The sequence below is a fragment of the Aythya marila genome (genome assembly GCF_965140915.1).
Source record: "Aythya marila genome assembly, chromosome: 5".
Classification (NCBI taxonomy): Eukaryota; Metazoa; Chordata; class Aves; order Anseriformes; family Anatidae; genus Aythya; species Aythya marila.
In genome coordinates, this window is record NC_139046.1 from 48,956,846 (window position 1) to 48,976,086 (window position 19,241).

At 48.9% G+C, this 19,241-nt stretch overlaps 1 protein-coding gene across 2 annotated transcripts in view; it reads right to left on the bottom strand.

Annotated features, from left to right (window-relative positions):
* PAMR1 (peptidase domain containing associated with muscle regeneration 1) overlaps positions 1-17,806 on the bottom strand; it is a 52,649-nt gene extending 34,843 nt beyond the window's left edge. For both annotated transcript variants that reach the window (XM_082761996.1, XM_082761995.1), the window contains exons 1-4: positions 17,295-17,806; positions 6,296-6,472; positions 5,434-5,562; positions 577-691 (exon numbers count right to left, since the gene is read on the bottom strand). In XM_082761996.1, the coding sequence (XP_082618122.1) occupies positions 577-691; positions 5,434-5,562; positions 6,296-6,472; positions 17,295-17,367 (494 nt within the window). In that variant the 5' untranslated portion in view covers positions 17,368-17,806. The remainder of the gene's footprint in view (positions 1-576; positions 692-5,433; positions 5,563-6,295; positions 6,473-17,294) is intronic.
* Positions 17,807-19,241: the final 1,435 nt, after the last annotated feature.

A 19,241-nucleotide genomic window follows, 5' to 3' on the forward strand; every position in this document is an offset into this window, starting at 1 on the left:
GGCAAAGCATACACGGGTCAGAGCAGCAATGACTTTCAGGAGAGTCGGTCACATCTCCAGACATATGAATGGTAAGATGAATAACTGAGGCTGGTAGAGGACTGGGCTAGTAAAATGAGTGAAAGAAAATTAAGAGAGGGAAAATGTAGACTAACTGCAAAGCATGTCCCAAAGGTAGCTCTCTCCTGGCAGGAGGCATCATATCAAAATGCTCCCATAGCTTTTCTTCAAAGAATGTCTTAGGTCACTCTGGTACGTGCTTAAGAAAGTATTGGGTGCTGTGGCATCAAGGTGTTGAAGAGATCTGGAGAGATGCATTGTGCCCAATATCTGAGAAACTCTTCTTAGTATCCAGCTGTCCTAAAGGGGAACTGAAGGCAGAGCATCGATGATTTGTGCAGTGGCTGCCCATCACAAGCTAAGCTAGGGGAAAGCTGAAGGTGCCAGATGCAAAGTGGGAGTAGTGTCTTCACTGTCCCAGAGCTCTGAGCTGCTGACACTTGCTGACTCTTCGGTTATTCATGTGCCCTGATGTCTACCTGAAACCAGTGCTGGCTGAAAGTCATTATAGCCTACCTTAATTCAATGTTAAATCCAGCTTGAACATGAATAGTCCATTCACATCGCGCATTCAGTGGGTAACTCTCCAGCAAAATCTGACCTCTAGAAGCCCGAAGAACCTGCCCACACCCTGGGGAGCAAAAGAAGAAATAATCTGTCTGAGGAACCTTCAAAATGCATTTGAAGAAAATATAAGTAGTAACAACATTGGAATGAGAAGACAGTGTGGCTTAGGAAGATACATACAAGGCAGCACAGAAAACAATGGAATGGCCACACAGAGGCTGTAAAAAGTTATGATTCTATCAGAAGTCTCATCCATGTTAAGACTGCCCCAAAAAAAGTTTTACTTTCTTGCTTTTCCCTGCTTTGCAAAGCAGCCCCATGACACTATGTCTTACTGCTTTTGTCCGACTCAGGATTAGCCCGTCCACCCACCTGGCCAATGCTCCAGCTCACAAAAGTTCCGACAGGTCTCATCTCAAACTGAAGCTGAAGAAGCTTGTGGGATAGTGTCAAAGGTGCTATAAACACTTAAATTAGTTCAAGTGAGTAAAAAATTGAGAGGAGGAGTCGTTGCACCCAAAATCATGGTTTGAAGACCTTCCCAAGGAGATTCTTGGAGGAAAAACAGCTGATGTATTCCTACAGGAGGTATCCGTTTTCCCTCAGGATTCACCACATCATCCTTATGTGTGCCAATGGAGACATAAAACCACCATGACCCCTCCACCTCACTGTAGGGTATGTGTAATATGCAGCCCTCACCTCTTTTCTCAGGTTCATTCCTAACCTTTCTCTCCTCCTGTCCTACTCTATCTGTGTCACCCTCAGCTTTACATCATACCAAAAAATCTACCTCAGTGCCCAGCATCAACAGAATAAGAAGAAGTACTCCAGTCACTTCTGCCCAGTCTGAAAAAAAACATCAGAGGAGAGGGACCCGAATAGGCAGACAAGGTCACACACAGAGGAAGCAGGATCTTTTCATGGCCATCCTGCAGCTGTCCCTAGGCAGCTGTCCAGAGATAGTTGCCCTAATTCCTCATCGTGGATGCTGAACATTTGTAGTCCAGAGAGTTCTCTCACCTTCTGTAACCTCTCCCTTTCCCCCAACTATAAAATATGGCTAGAAGTATCTTCCTCTGTGGAAGAAGGAAAGTTGTTTAGCAATTTTTGTACAGCCTTCTGTGATCTGTAAATGGAAATGCTAGCAAAATGAACAGTTAAATCCTTACACACCAAGCAGAGCTCATTTCTCAGTTTCTACTTTCCTGACTACATCTTTTTGAATGGAGTCTTGCACATGGCTATATTCTCTACTAAGCCTTCTGTTGTTTTGCTGGGGAATGAGGCTGTAACTGTAAGCCAGAAATTGCAATCGAGTCTAATAGCACGGCTGAACCAAGGGATCCTGATAGGCTCTGCACCACAGGTAACTAGAAGAAGCCAAAGGGTCAAAAATGACCCAACAGGCCTCCACGGCATGTCTCTCACTTCTTTTTATCTCTCAGTCCAACATAAAGACCTGTTCCCTGCAATAAATTCTGAAGATGAACCCTACGTTTTTAACAAGTACTGCAGGATGAATGTTCCCTACGGGAGTGGTGGGTTTTAACACTTGCCCCAGGGCCCTTCTTTCCTTTGGGAAATGAGGGAGACAGTGACCTGATTTGGTGAAGTAGAAAGCACCGCGGTTCCCATTGATCTTAGTGTCTGGAAATCTGTCCTGCTGCATCTTGTCTATGGGGAGACGTGAAAACTGAGGGTCAATTACTCCTCTTTCTTCTTAAGAAAGAGTTGCTCGAATGAAATACCCTTTGTTCATTTACCCTCGGTTACCCTTAATTAAGCAGGACCCAAGGAAAGAGAAATCCTGCTCAGAGGAGTTCCTCACAAGTGTTTCATCCTTCTCTGTGGCTTGCTTAGTTCCTTGTGTAAAAGGCAAGGATTAATGACTGTGCCCAGCAGCCACATTACAATTCAGCAAGTACGGCAGGATCTGCTGTGGTGCACATGATAATGCTCCTTCCCACAGCATGGAGCGGGACCTTGTGCTGCCGCTGGCTCCTGCCTCAAAAACAACCTGAGACAAAGCTGCTAGAAATCTTCAGATGGTTTGACAGGGGGCTTGGACCACCTCAAAGAAAGTTTCCCTTTCGTCCCGAAGGGCTTTTGAGTTTCCTGTGCCTTTAACAAAGGAAAGCCAAAGAACTGGTGCAAAGAGATACTTGTGTGCAAGGCATACTAAATGAACTTTTCTGTTTGCAGTGGTACAGCCTGAACCCTCTGAACACAGATGCCAAGGAAGTAGGTTTGGCCAGCGAAGCAGGTGGTCCAGAGGCTAAAGAGGAGCCTTTCAGTGACTGCCTCCAAAAGAACATTCTCAGGTTTGCTACCACCTTCCTCTGCACAAAGCACCTTTGCGATCACATCTGTGCTCCTGTATCTCCAGCGCTTCTAGCAGAGGTTAGGCTGCCTCCCCAGACCAACAGCTCGGTTATCTGTTGATCAAAAGGAATCCTTTCCCTTCCTGAAATCTGCAGGAGACCTGGAAAGCTCTCAAGAATAATTTACATCCTAAACACAAATGCTGGCAAATTCGGCCTCATTTACAAAAAAATAATCCACTTTGGCAGGCTGTCAACTTCCTTGTTCCGTTCCTGTTCCTGAAAAAAAGGCAGCTTTCAGGGCCACAGTGAGATTTCCTCTAAGGCTGGTTACCGACAGAAAGCAAAACAATGCAAGAGAGCTCCGAGTTCCTGCCCACGGGGACCCGCGGCGCTGTGAAGGTAGAGGTCCTGAGGAGACCTCCTCTGAGAACTTGGTGCCTGCTGCTGGAGTGCTCAGCAGCGATGTGGGGCTCCTTCAGAGCTCCGGTGGGTGAGCAGGGGGCAATGGCAGCAGCAATGCTACCGCTCTTCAGAAACAGGGTGGTACGAGAAGGCAGCTCTCGCTTGTCCCACCCCGTTGGTACCCGTTGCTCGTCACAGACTGGTTATTACGGGAGATACTGTAATTTTCAGTCTGTAAACGCACAGGCACTGCCGTCACCGGGAACACCGGGACAGGGAGGGAGCTGCTGGCTATCAGCTCTGCGGGTAACCCTGCCCTGAGGGAGCATCTTCCCAAGCGCTGTGAACATCAGAGCTCGGGAAAGGCTCGAGGACTGGGTGCAGGAAGAAGGGTCGGGCAGGAGGGGCTGGTTTTAGGTTGTGATGTGCCTGACAGGGGACGCCAAGCCTCCCACCCCTCAGGCGCTGCCCTCGCCCCCATTAACTCCACTCCCCGACCGGGCTCCTCCGGGGCTCCCGGGCGCCACCCCGCGGCCGCACCTCGCTACTGCAGCGCGGCCGCCTGAGGGGAAATGGCGCCGCGGGCGGGCGGGCATAGCGGGGAGGGGGCTGCGCCGTGCCTCGGCGGCTTGGCCGGGCCCGGGGAGGGCAGAGCCGGCGCCAGGCGGAGCCGTCCCGCTGGGGCCGAGCCCGGAGCGGCCGGAGCCGGGAGAAGGAGCCCGGGGGTCGCCGCTGTGCGCGGCAGAGCCGCCCGCGGCCCGCGAGAGGGAGGCAGAGCACCGCGCTGCTGGGGGGCAGCGGCCGTCGCTCCCCTCGCTCCGCCCTGAAGCGCCCCGAGGCACCCAGACAAGGGCACCCCCCGGCACCCCAAAAGACCAAGTGGTCGAAAAGCACTGACGGGCGAAGCTCTGTGAAGTCTCCGTGGTGCTGCAGCCTCCTGACGGGCTGCAGCGTGAGGTGATGAGATGAGCTAATGAGCCTGTCTTGGCTCAGCTTTGAAGTGCCGAGGGAGCTTGAGAATCGACCCAGAGCAAAAGGGCCTTAGAAATCAGAAATCAGACTGTAAATCGCAAGGGACTCAGTTACCAGCTTCTGAGGAGCCAAGGCTGAGTTAACCCTGCTGCTGAAACAATGGGCTCCCCGCATCCTGCTTTTCAAGCAGTTACTTTATGTTGTTTGCTTTCACCTCCTTAATTGTCATGGGCTGTGTCCGATAGGAAGACAGATTAACTTGTTGCTCTAACATCTGTGACTAGGAGGAGATAAGCCTAAAGTGTGTAGAACAATGGACAGAAGAGAGTAGGAAAAGCAGACGCTGCTTTCATCCCTCTCGGTGAAACACAGAGAGGCAGTCAATAAAAGCTGAGGGAGGGTTGGTGAAAGGCTGTAGTTTCACCCGTGGGAAATTGGTAAAGGAAATACGTGCCTTAAACGGTCTCCAATTAGCTTATGGAATTCATTATTAAACGATAGCACTGGGACCAACAACTTAGCAAAACCCAGGAAGGCAGGGCTTTTGAATCAAAACCTTCAGATAGCACCAGCAGGGCCTGAAAGACCCTGTGTTACCCAGCGCTTCCTCTGAGCGTGTTGGAGCTGTGAGGAGGAGGGAGGGAGCGCCAGGACTTCCCTGGGGCTGCTTCTGTAGCCTGGGGGTTGAAAGAGGACAGAGGAAAAAGTTCTGTAACATAGCTGCTGCCCTTGTAAATGTTTATGCTTTGCTGAAATCCTCTGGGGAATTAGTTATGCTGACATATGTCCGAGAAATGCAGAGAACAGAAGATTTCCAGAGTCACAGTAGTTAAAGTTTTAAAACAAAACAAAACAAAACAGAAGTTTAGTAGGGTTGTAAACTGCCATGACTTGGGGCCCGCGCCAATCCCTAGCAGATGAGCCTTGGGAGAGAACTTTTCCCCACCATACATCTGCTCAGTGCCTGGTTGCGTTTGTCCTCTCCTGCCTGTGCCCTTTGCGAGGGTCATGGTACAGGAACAGCTGCAAAGGCACAGCATGGCTCTGGCTCCATCCCATCGCTCCCTGTCCCTGACGTGCCTCTCTGCCCGTGTGGGACACTTACTCATGCAGTCCCCTCCGTACCAGCCAGCTCTGCACTCCGCGCAGTAGATCCCCTTGATGTAAAAGTCGTCGAGTGTCCCTCCCCAGGAGCCGTTCCGGCAGGACTTGCAGTTCTCAAAAATGGTGCAGCCTGAAAGGAGAGCCACCATGTTAGAAGAAAGCCAAGGTGGATTGTGCTGAGGGGAGAGGAGCAGCCACTCTCTGTTTTTCACAATAAATGCCAACAACATTATTGACTGCTGTGGCGCTGACAGCTTCCCCGCTGTGAACCATACCCAGCCTCCAACTCCAAGCCCTAGGCAGCTCAGACTCTGAGATCTGGAGCCAAATGCTCTGTTTCACTGGCCAAACCTCTAAATCTCATTGCTTCAGCTGTAAATACCTCTCTCATGAGTCTAAGCACATTATGCTGGTGCAGGTTGGACTCAGCCCAAGTGATTCAGATGTTTCCTGACCTGGTCCTGTCTCTTCCTGCTCTCACCTGTCACCCTGCCCTCTCCTCCTCGCTAGTCAGACTGCCCCATCATCTCTCTCTTCTTGCCTTGGGGATGCAAATCATCCCTGAGCACCTGTGAAACACTCCTGGTGGGCAGCCAGCTGCATCATCACCCTTTGGCAGCTGCCAAACCTTCTGAGAAGTCCTGAGGACAGCTTTTCTGCTAGAAGAGTCTTTTTTTGGGCAGCAATGCTACATTGCCATGTGCACTGCTGCTGCCACCAGAGTGACAGGGGCGTTCCTGAGGAGACCCAGCACCATCCCAGGCCCTGAGGGATGTCCATGCCCTCACTGCTCCCCTGCTCAACAGCTGCCTTTACATGCTGGCCACAGGTCTGGTGTGAGCACAGCTTGGTAGTACACGTACCTGGGTGGATTAAGCAGGAGTCGCACTCGTTCTCCTCATTCCTGCAGCAGGGAATGGTGTAGCCCACTTTTTCTTTCCGTCCTGGACAGACGCACTCGATTTGGTCATACTCACAGCACTCCCGGCACATGATGTTCCACTCCGCCCCGGGGCAGTTCTCATTGATCACCGTGTACTCTGCAAGCAGGGGGGAAAAGGGGGGGGGGACAGCAGAAATAAGCCACTCTCTGCAGAGGATTGACAGAATCTGTTATTCAGCGATTTGTCAGATCAGACATGGCATGAGGTTGCCCCGGTCTTCAGTGTAGAAAATTGCAAACTAGGTGGTAACCCACATCCCAAATAGCAGCTGGGGTGTCTGAGGGACGCACGGGCAGTTTTGCAGGGACAGCCAGGGGAGGCAAACACAGCAGAGATAAGGAATATGGTTACTTAATTCTTTTCTCTGCAGGGCCTTCCACATCAGCACTGAGAAAAATAATTATTAAAAAAAAAAAAAAAAACACGGGATGAGGTCATGTGAGAAACTCTTCTGCAGATCTCAGCCTGACTTACAGCCTCGCATACAGCGTACATTATTTAAGCTATGTGAGCATGTTTTGTTCAGCCTGTGAATTTGCTGCTGTCGAAGACGAGGGTGTCCGGCAGGAAAGGCCAATTTCGCGGCTGGGTTTTCGCCAGTTTCACTCCCTGTTTTCACTCAGAAATACATAGTGTTATGCTCAGTCCTGTTGCCAAAGGAAACAAGATTTTTCATTATTTATAAAGGTTTGTTTTGTCTGGCATTTCTAATATGATAACATTATTAATGTCTTTTTATTATCTAGCATAACCTTATACACTGGTATTTAAGCTATGCTGGAAGTGCCCTTTTAGGAAAGGGCACTGTGATACCTCAGGGTGTGACTCCAGGCTGCCGCAGTAAGTGCAGACCCCACCTTCCGTCGCCAGCACGCTGTCTAAGGTCTACGAACTGAAATCTAATGAGTGCACGCGGCTGTCAGCATGCCTCAGCCAGCTGACAGACCTGACGGCTGCTTTCATGGAGCCTGATGGTGAGAAGTGTGAGAGCAGCCTGGGAAGATGAGACATGAAGGAAGCATAATGAGACTCTCTTTCTTCTTCCCTCTCCCCTCCCCTTTTTTCTTTTTTTTATTGTAGTTAGGTAACATCCTTTTTTCTTTTGTTTTAAACTCTGAGTGACAGAGCTGCATTGCCATCACAACCAGCCACACATCTCTAAGGTGCAGCGCTCCCGCCTGGGCCCGTCCCTGGCTCCATCCTCACCCTGCTGCTTCTGCTGTCGTTGTGCCTCATAACCGAGTTACCGCATCTGCCAGACGCAGCTCCCTGCCACTGAACCTTGCTGCTCACTCTCACTGGATTCTCCATGGGCTCATGAAGAGGTTCCTGGAAGCTTATCCTTTTCCCTAACGCTATTTATTTGCTCCATCAAAAAGGGACCACCAACTGTTTCTTCATTTTTTTTCCCCTTTGGCTGGGAAATGAAGTTTAGCCCTTGGTGCTCCTCGCAGCTGAACCTTTCCCAGTCCACTGCAGTTCGGAGTTTGGAAACCGGGCTGCTGTTTGCGCTAAAACCTTCCTGTTCCCTCCCAGCCACAACCATTCCAAAAGGAAGAAAAGAGCCACGGCTGTCATTCAATAACATTCTGTAATTATTTATTCCAATATAAGTTCTTGCATCCAAATGACCTTAGTGTTCAGCAGTTATATAGCCTTTTGCCTGTAGATCTCGACATGCTTTACAAAGTGCTTTTTCCAGATGGGAAACTGAAGCACAAGCGAGGTGAAGTGACTTTGCTCAAGGTCCCAGAGGAAAACAATAGCAGAGCCAGGAATTAAACCCGTGCCTCCTAATTCCCAGAACAGCAGTCAATCAGCTTGGCCAAGTTGGGACTTCTTAACCTATAGCTATTATTCTCTTCTAATGAAGCCGTTTATCTGTGATCTGTATCTGATTCAGATTCCAGAGCGAATTGATTACACGTGTCTAATTATCTTATTAGAACTGACACTCAGCTTGATCCATCTCATCATACATGACTGGCAATCGCTGTTCCTGTGTTGTGCGGGGGCGGGTGTCTCGCTCCCTGTTGAAGGAGGAATCCCCAAAGCCTGAGCAATAAATAGCTACCTAACACTCAGGAGCTTTCGCAAAGCTTCCTTCAAATTCTTTGGTCTCCCAGCTCAAGCTGGAAATCTAAATTCTCTCAAGGTTGCCAATGCTCATTAATGAAATGGCTCTATCCATTTGGGGTGTAGCTATCTGTTGCTAGCTAAAACGATCCAAATGTTCACAGGCAGAGAGAACCATGAGGGCTGACCAAGACATCTCCATCCGTGCAGAAATGCCAAGCCTGGCCAGGCCAGGCCACAGGCAGCACCACGTGGCTGCCGGGTTAGCGCTTCCCTCTGAGAGGGGCCGGACCAGGCGACCGCCACAGGCCCCTTTCAACCTAAATTATTCTATGATTTTATAGCAATATTGCTGTTTGCTTCCTTCTTGCCCTTGTTTCAAGTGAGACAATGGAAACAGACTGTGTTTTGGTTCACTGACCATTGAGTTCCCTTCCAGGTTTTCAGGTAGTTTGGGCAGCATATTTTCCTTGACTTGGAAATCTATGGGTCTGAGGATTTTTTTTTTTTTTAAGTGATCATGTCTAGGATTTTCTTCAAAGAAATCATGAAGTCTGTTATTCTGAAGATCTGTAGAAGCTATTTTTTAAGGAAACTTGTGCAAAGACTCGATGTACCCTTTTAACAGTGGTAGTGTCCCTTTTGTGTTGCACATACATCTTCTGCCTGCTGAGCAGCAGGCCAAGGAACACTTCCCCTCAGAAATGCAAGAGGGAGATGCACAGAGCAGTCTGCACGCAACAAACATTTGTTTGGGTTGCTGAGCTCAGCCTGGGCCCCAGGGAGGAAGAATTATCCCTATTGTGCACTTGGGGAACATTAACCATGTCCCCACTGGCAGCTCCCTGCAGCCACACTTGGCCATTATTACCCCAAAAGAGAAGAGGCTGAGGCAGGGAGGAGCAGGGGGAGCTTTACTGAGTGAATTGCTGGAAAAAGGGCCCTGGCCGGCTGCGGCTGCGATAATCACAGGGTACACTGTGGGCCTAGCTGATAATCCTCCAGAGCAGGCAGGCTGGCGTGGAGGCAGTGGCTGCGTCTCCCAGTGTCAAACATAGTCCAGAAAGTGCTTTGACCTGATTTTGGAAGAAGCAGGAAGAGGCTGCTTGACAACCCCTGCAAAATATTTGGCTGAAATCAACAAACAAGTCTCAGAACAGGCAAATAAACAGCGGATTAATTTACGGGATTTTAATGATGGAAGAGAAACCCATTAAATCCAGGAATAGACAGCGCATGTGGAAGCAGCTCAAGACCACAGAAACCGAGCAAGAAGTAGTCGTGTGGGAAGGCAGGCGAACAGCCGGGGGAAGGTGCTGGGGGAATGCCCGCGGGGCTCGGCAGCCTGGCAGGACACAGCACCACGTTTCTCCTCTTGCTTTGAGTCCAGCCTGGGGGAGCAGTGGGGGAGTACGGTGGTAACATGCGGCCTAGCTGGTAGTTCTCACGTGTTTCCAGGTCTGGGTGGGTGCACGTTCATTCTTTCTGCTGACATCTGCACCTAGAGAGACCGCCTCGCCCCCGCAGCACAGGGGCGCGTTTCAGATCCCGCAGCTCTCAGTGGCTGCTGCTGCCAGACAGCAGTGGGAGGGGATGTTCCCCAGCAGCGCCCACGTTTCTGTGGGGTCTAAATGGCCTTTCTGTTGGCAGCAGCAGCCCGAGGGCTGTTCTGGAGAAGGCAATTCATCACAGTCACACCGCCACCTCCCCTGCTCTCAGATATTAAGCTGGGTGTTTGGAGGAGCCAAAGACTCCTCTCCCCGGGGAGCCGTCCCCACTAACAGGCAGGCCCTGAGCTTCCTCCATGAAAACCTGCATGCAGGTGATGAGCCACAGCGAGGAGAAGGTGCTGCAGGAGTGTCTCGAGGGAGCCGGCTCCTGCTCTTGTGGTGGCTGAGCCTGCACTGGGAGCTGAGCCGCTGAAAGCAGATGAAGAGCAGCCACAGAGGGGCCAGCACAGAATGAAGTGCACGGCCGATCTGCTGGATGCTCTAATGCTTACTGACATCCCTGTGCAGACAGGGCCTTGGTTCTCCACAGATTCTCAAGACTGCAAAGGCAAAGTGTTCAGCCTTTGCTCTTGATTTTGATTCAGCTCTGTGTTTGCCTTTGTACAAGTGCTGCTTATCTGCCTGCCTCTGTGCTGTATACCCACAGGAGCCAGGGAAGGAGTGGAAGAAGGTTATTCCTGGTGCTCTAATAGCTTTAAGGGGAAATACAATTTTAATCCGCTGGACTGCCAAGCTTCTGCTGTCACGCACTCCATTCACAAAGTTGCAAAAAATTCAGCTGTGATTTAACTTGTCTAGTGCATCCACTTCCCTCACTTGCTCTGGCCCAGAGAGCTCTTATTTGCTTCTTATTCCTGCTTCACCTTTTCAAGAGGTGCTAATGTCCTCAGCCAAGATGTGCCTAGGCTAGGCAGCCCGGTGTGTGGAAGAGGAGCTTGAACAGTTGGCAGTGAAGCTGTCATCTCCCTCACACAAATGGGTCTGTTATTCCTATTGCCCTCATGGTCAGGGCACGCATGTGACTCAGCCATCCCTGTCCTGGCCAAACCTCAAATACCATCCTTTTCCAAACTGCAGGACCTCAGAAGGTGAGGTGATGAAGCCCCCACAACGAAATATTTTATTAGTACTTGGGAAAGATGGTGATGGAGGTTTGACAGAAATATTGCTTGAAATGGACTAGAAATGCAGCCTTCCAAAAGGGCAGTTTTTGCCATGCCATTCGGAAAAGCCAGAAGTCTCTTTGGAAGATAAGCGAAGGCTCCATTAGCACTCCCCCTGAAGACTGGAGGTATGTTACTTACTCTTATGCCAGTGAGTTCAAAGAGGATGCCCAAGAAAGAAGAAATAGCTGTAAGGATCAGGCTGTCTTAAAGCACTAGTTCTATTCAGTACAAGGTCTGCTGGAAAGGACAGTGATGAGTCCTATGGGATATGCAATGAGCCCAGCCAAATCTCTCATTTGAGGGAAAAGCAGAGACCTATGAGGGATGGAAAAAGTCTGATCATCAAAGAAAGCTATGTCTTAGAGCTCAGGGATAAAGGGAGCGCTGCCAAAAGCCAAGCTGAACTTGACCTTGCGAAGGAAATTAGAATAATAGTAAAAGGTTCTTCAGTCATAATAAGAAAATAAGGAAAGAAGAAAAGCGATTCTTGTGGGATGCGGATGCAGATGAAATGTAAGATGGTGGTGGGCAGTGTGGTGAGGTCTTAGCTTTCATCTTTAGAGAGTCTACATTAATGGGTTTGGGGGCGTGGAAACAGTTAAGGTGTGATCCACATACTAGTGAACTTCTAACCAACTGCAGCTTGCAGCTTGGGATATTCAAGTAAACCAGCTTCAATTTTGGTTTATCTTACTAGGTCAGGCTAAAAACTTTGGTGATTCACAGATTCACAGGCACATTGCTGCCTCAAGGGTGGGCCAGACAGTTCATCACTCTAAAACTTCAATTTTAGCACACTTTTCTTGTCATGGTGAATTTGCCTGTCATAGATACCTTACTAAACAGAAAGGGGATTTCTGTTCCAAAGGGTTTGGAGCTAGGAAAATTATATGGCTAGGATATAAGGTGAATTAAAGCAAGCCTAATTACAGCAATTAACTTAGATGTCTTCTACTTCTTTGGAAGAATGGCTTGTTGTCATTTTAATGTAGTCATTTTAAGCTGATATAAATCCATGCTGCTGCTGCAATGGGACATCTCCCTCCATTGTGTCCCTGACTTCCCACTCCGTATCTTTGTGCTGGCATTAGCTGCTACATAGAGGGATCAGTGTACTGATCCAACAGAAAGCCAGTTTGTAGTCTCCATGTCTCCCTGGAGACAAAAAAAACAAAACAAAAAAAAAACAAAAACAAAACAAAAAAAAAAAAAAAAAAAAACTAAATGTTTGCCACAATCCTACAAGAGAGACCTTATATATATATATTTATCATAACGTGGAAGAAAGTGTTTTATAAGGACATCCATACCTTGATCTGAGCTGATGGAACTTCCCATCCTACATATCCATGGTGTTACATAGAAAAGATGAGTTTTCCTCCCATGCCATGGTTTATCCATCAGCACGCTGGTGTAACAATACTTACACTCGAAGAAACATCATTTCAAATTGCTTTGAAAAGTGCCATACAAATTAAAAGTGCATTGTAAATAAGAGCAGATACAAACATATACATCTCCAAAATGAGAGTCCATAGAAGATGACTGTTTCAAAGTGATTATTCAAACAGCTCATGTTCCACAAATGAGAATATGTCCCCTTTTATTTGATTGCCTTTTATTTTTTTCAGCATGATGCTCAATAACAATTACTGCCTCTGCAGAAGAAGCAAGCATCTGAGTTTGAAGGAGCAATTTCTTAAGGCTCTTATTAGGAAATGTTCAGCCATGTAATAATTCTGAAATGAAGGTTTCTCATTTAAAGACAGAATAAATCTGACAGAGGTGAAATCTAGTAAAAGCTAACACATTTCTTTCTCTCCGTGTCTGTCTCATTTTCATGATTGTTTTATCCTGCTCCTTTTTCAAGTCTACTCTCATTGCACCACTGTGCAGCCTGGCTCTTATCCCAAAGGTGTTATGGGTATGGACGTTAACAACATGAAGAGCTCTGAGCACACAGAAGATCTAGAATTTCTCAACTGGAAATGAGAAACATGTTGGATTCACTTAGTAAGGCCAAGAGGAACAGACCTCAGAAGGGAAGAGAGTTGTTCCCTTAAGAAGTTTTAACTGGGGCTCTTGAAGAACAGTTTAACCCCAAACCCTGAATAATGATGGAAAGTGCAGGTCTTTATTCCTAACCTTTTTATCCCTCAGATAACCCGTTGTGCAAACGATGCCTATTTTCCTAATAGGTTAAGAAGACGAAAGGGAATAACGCTATCTCTAAAGAAGCTTGCTTCCCTTTAGGAAATTATGTGCCTATTATTCTTTTTAGCAGCTGACCTAATTAAAAGAGGAGCTAAAATACATCCCTGTTTTAGTTTTACTCAGTGTGCTTCATTTATGGATTGCAGGCCACTGCTGAATAATTGGACTGCTTCTTCCAGTGAGCCAGTTTGCATCCTTTCCTAACTACTGATGTGTGCTTTTACACAGACATGAATGTGAGGGGAAAAAATGAAAGATTTTCTCATTAAAAATAAATAAATAAAATAAAAAAGTTAACATGTGAACACATGGTGAGGTCTACTATTCTAAGCTGACTTGGTCCACTTACTAAACATATATCTATAAAATTCAGAAATAAATATTTCTGTTGATCCCAATAGGACATAGGTTTGCTTCAGCATGCTCCTACGGTGGTGCCTCTTTTACACCTGCAACCTTCCACTCTTGACTGGGCTGTGATAAATCACAACACCTCTGCTCCAAGAATTGTTACTTCCATAAAAAGTCCTTTTTGAGGTCTCCATCAGGTCCTTAACAGGAGTTCCCATATGACTTCCAGTGTTTGTACCTCATTCCACACTGCCTTGTTTTGCTTTGTCCATAAGAAAAATCAAGAATCAAGGAAAGCCAAGTAAAAATTGTGCTTCCACTTTGTGGTGTGTAGGAGTTGCCCATCTAGAGCTACAGCAGTGGGTTAATGAATAAAGAGCATTAAGTGAAAATAGGAGCATCCATTCGGTCTTTCTATACCTGATGGTCCCAGTACCCCTCAGCCAACACCGCCTCAGTTGCGATGCCCACCAGTTGCGGATGTTCTGCCCATGTTCCTCCCAGCAAACCCACCCGCCCTGCAGCCCCTCCTCGCCTGCCCTACCCCTGCTGAGGAGGAGCACAGCAGGGCAGGTAGGCCTCAGGCAGGGTGCTCGTTCCTATTAGAAAAGTCCCACTTTGCTTCTTCCTACATTTCAGCAGCCCTTTCTTCCAGATAGTGAGCTGTAACACGCAAGATAGAGCTCTACTCCATACACTCCAAGTAGCAGCTCTGCTCCTTTCCCCTTTTTCTTGTACAAAGCCCTTCTAATCCCTGCCTTCCCTCTGGGGACAGGCCAGTTGGCCCACAGGCCCGGAGCGCTGCAGCAGGCGTACACGCCTCCGCCGCATCTCAGATGCTGTTCCAGTTTAAACCTCGCACTCCTCAGCACGCGTCTTCCCCTGCCCTCAAAACACCACAGCTTCCTCTTTCTGTATCTTTTCGTCATGGCTGGATTTAAATTACAGGCCATCATCTACGCCACGAGCTGGGATGTTTATAGCATCTAAAGCAACCTGCAGACGTCTGCCCTAAACCTCCCCGTCCTCCACTTTCTCCTCTGTAATTACGGGACGGCATTTTTGATCTCACTATTGGCACCGTGGCATCGCGTGTTCATCCAAGAAGGGCTGTGACAGGGCTGTAAAACAGCCAGGATAAGGCTGAAACTGAGTTTGCTACATTACCCAGCAGGCCTTGATTTGTTTCTGGGATAGAGAAGCTTATTCTGGCCAGGAAAATTACACTAGTGTGATTGGGAAGAGATTTTGTTTTTCCTGTGCTGCAAGACAAGGAACAGGAGCGGGTGTGAACGCGGCACTTTTGAGGTAGTGGCAGCATGCACGAGGTTGGAAAGCCCAGCCTTCAGTAACGGGGCTGGGGAACAAAGCCAGACTGCTGTGATATGGGAGGATATTTGGGAATCTGTAGAAAAGAAACAGCTGCAGTATCTAAATCCATGAGCACATGACATGGGGACATGCCTGTGTTAAACATGGAGAAGTGGTGCCGGCCCTGTCTTGAGTGTTTGCTTGCTGTAGCGGTGTCAGACCTGGAGCAGGTTGGCAGCTAATGTTGCCTGGATAGAAACAGCCCACACAGACAGCAGCAAAATCCCTGAGCCTCCACCTCAAGCTGTACACAGCGGCCCTGGGGCTGTAGCTCAGCCCTAGCCAAGGAGCGCAGGGTGCCCCCGAGCTGCCGGCCCTCTGCCCCTGCGGCGGGGAGGGCGACAAGCCAAACCAGGGGGCACTGGAGGGCTTAATAGGACTCCCGGGAGCCCCATGAGGTGGCCTCAGGGTTGAGCATGAGTAACCCCAGCTTTCCTCCGATCCAAAAAGCGAGTCTCTCCCCTTTTGTCCAAGCTAGGGACCTAAATGTGTGAACTGAAGTAACCCATTTGCTAAGATTGAATGCATCTGGATGCATCTGAGTGCATCTGGGCTCCACGGCTCTAGACAGAGGATGAAGGGGGAGGGGAGGAGAGATTGGGGAGGGTTGAGATAGGCAGGAGCACACACAAACACACATATATTTTTAAGGAAATATGAGTCACTTGCACTTCAAGTTTATTCCAGAAATCAACTCCCAGACCTCCCCTGACTCCTGCCCCCAACTCCAGAGGCAGGCCCTGTGCAACTGGGTGTGATAAATAGGGATAAAAATTGGATACATCTGTGGGGAGGAGGCAAAATGCTATTTTCCAACCTGCCCTGACACGCTCAGGCCACCGCACTTTTGAATCCTTCCCGTGGCTCCAAGCACCCCTCCCACCGCTGCATGCAGGGCGAGCACTGATGGTGGTGACTCCTCTGGAGACAGGGCACGGAGGCACAATGAGGACGGAGGGGGCAGGGGGGTGGCTGTCCTCGATGTGGGACCCCCAGGCCCTTCAGTCACTGCCCCCGGTACATGAGGAGCTGGTGTTGGGGAGAACGAGTGGGCAATGAGCCTCTCCACAGCACCAGGCAGCCGCTGCCCATGCCTAGGGGTGCTCTGGCACATGGCAGAGGGACAGGCTGCTGTGGGGACAAAACGTGGGTGCACATGGGACAGTGAGACCGTGCTTTGTGCTGGTGGCCCTGGGGGCAGGCTTTGGCAGGGGGTCAGCCCCCAGGCCCAGCAGGAAAGGACACCACAGAGGCAGACCCTCTGCCTCAGCCCCCAGCGGGGCAGGCTCTGTAGCCCCGTCCTTGACACTGATTATTTATAGCCGTCACAATGGGGTTGCCTGCATGCCTGGCACCTCCCCTGCTCTGCTGCGTCCCCCCGAGGTGCTTACCTGGCAGCTAACGTTGCCACAACCCCACAGCTCGAAGGGCGGGCGATTCGGGGGCACCGCACCTCCCAGCGCTCAGGGCTCGGCTCCTGAGGCAGCCCGCGGGATGCTGACAGCCATCTGCAGCTTCAGCTGCTCCCAGGTGTAACCAGCCCACGGTCGTGGCCGCAGCGACAGCGGATCTGCACTCGCCAGTAAATGCCTTTCGCTTAACCTTATCAAGAAGAAACTGAACATGCTGGTTCAGCAGAATCTGGAGCGAGGCTTGGCTATAAAAAAGATCATTCTGCTTTAACGAGGCTTCCCCTTCGAAAGAATAATATTGGCAGAACTAAAGCCCAGATCGGAAACAATGTGTGGCTTTTGTTTTCTTTTTTTCCTTCACTTTTTTCCTCCCTTGCCTTCATTCTTGGTGTTGGGGCTGGAGAGGAAAGTCTCTGTCTTGCCAAACTAAACAAATTACGCTTTACAATTCGGAGACTTAAATGCCTCTTTTTATCATCATTTCCTTAGCACTGAGTGTTGAGAAAATAAAGCAGTAGTAAGTGAAGTGATTGCATACCCTTTTCTTGATGGCCATTGGCAAACAAATCCAGCCAGTTGTTTCTCTTTAAGGCTATTAACTTTGCCTGGAAATCATCCCTGGGCAGACCTCCCCCCACACATGCTCTGTGCCGGCGAGAAAGGAATAAATAAAGCAGAGCCCCTTCCTTCTACTATTACCAGCCCTGCAGATCTCTCCACTGCCCATGACAGCCCCTGAGCTCAAACCCCTCTGACCACACTGAAGGAAAGGGACTGCTCTGGCCGTGCCGGGAACGCAGACGCTGACTTACGATACCTCTCGGCAAGCAGGAGATGAGCAGGAGCTGCAGGAGGGTGAGTCCTACGTGTGTCCAGAGGGCTCGCTCCATACTGCCCAGGCCGGTGCAGCGGTGTGACTGCTCAGCAAGGGAAGGCAGGCAAACAGCTTTTACTGGGACCTCACCAGCTCCAGGCTGCGAGGGATCTCGGATTTCAGACCTCGGCTCGCTCCCATCCTCACCAGAGGGGAACTACCTTCAAGAGACTTCTCAGGCGTCCAGAAGCACGACGTCACCCCAAACCTCTCCAACTGCTGCCTTAACCCTTTCTGGACTCTGGCAGGCGATCCCTTTTGTGACGGGCTTGTTGTCTCGCGCTGCTCAGCTCCGAGATAGCAATTTTCATCTCAGAAAGAAAGATACAGTAAAGGGGGGAGAGACAGAAATACAAATTTCTATTCATGAGTCATCCCTGTTGCTGTGGCGAGTTGAAGTTACAGATGTCTCCAGAAGGAGGCACTTGGTACGTGCTCCCTCTGGGTGTGCAGGGCCGATGTGTCCCCAGGGTGCTGCCCTCGCCGCCGGGCTGGGCGCGAGGTGGGTGCGGAGAGGGATTCCTGACCCACGGTCCCGTGACCGGACAGCCCGGCTAAGTGACATGTGCCATTTTACAACGCGCTTAAAATAGACGTGCTTTTTTATGGCAGGCCAGATGAATGAATGGGGCTCAGTAAGTGTTCGCTCCCTCCACAGTGGATGAAAACCGCAAAACACAAAAGGAATCACTTGGAATACACGCGCTTGAGCTAGTCAGATGCTTTTTACGGACTCCGTTTCTGCCAGAAAATGCAACTTTGGCAAAATTGAAATGTTTTGTCGGAACATGTTGATATTGAGGAAACGTTCAATCCAAACAAAGGAGACCATTGCTTTTGGATTTGATCTCTGCGTCATGTTTTGGTTTGCCTTTTCTATTAGTACATGCTACTGATTTTACCTGTCTTCAGCTCATATTTAATAGTCGTATACTTCATTTTCCTAATATTCTTCTTACAAAATGTATCAATACTATCCAAAGGAAACATTTCATGGTTCTACACCAGATCTCCTCAATTTCATTTCTGTAGTGAACTTTCAAAATGTAGATCATTTTCAAAATGTGAAGGGTAAAAATTGGCATTTTCTGCAGAGTAGAAACCCAAGTATCTCAAAGGCTTTGACAAATACCTACAGCTGTTTGTAAAGCTCTCAGGCATGTTGAGCAACCTCAAAAATTTGCGAGCAGTAGCCAATGGAAACCTTGAGTAATTTACTGCAGTGGAAAATCCATTACGCCTTCAGGTGGTCTTTCATGGGATGAATTCCTTTATCCAGACATCTCTCTAGGTTATCCTTGTCTAACAACCTATAGACTTTTAACTGTGAACAGTCTTTGTAGTATCTGTGCACCTTCCATATAAAACAATACCGATGTGTTCATCACCGTCTTTTTCTCTAAATCTCTTAACATGGATGCAAACATACCCAGTGAGATTGCTGATGTAAGAAGACATGAGACAGATGCCAAGATTTTGATGATTACGGCACACAGCCCTACTCAGAACATAGTATTTAAAGTTCATTTTGGACTTAGCTGCCATTCGATTTTCTGCATGGCAGTGGAACTGATGCTAACTGCAAATTTCCTTCAGAGCACAGCCACCTGCTTTGGTGTGGAGACCTCCACAGGGTGCAGTACGGATATCTGTCTGCTCCACGGCCTGCTGGAGAATCTCCCCTCTGCCATGGAGTGTGCCCAGGTGGTCAACAAGGCCAACGGCATCCTGGCTTGTATCAGGAATAGTATAGCCAGCAGGACCAGGAAGGTGATCATTCTCCTGTAATCTGCTCTGGTGAGGCTGCACCTCAAGTACTGTGTTCAGCCTTGGGCCCCTCAGTACAAGAAGGACATCAAGGCTGTGGAACATGTCCAGAGCAGGGCTACG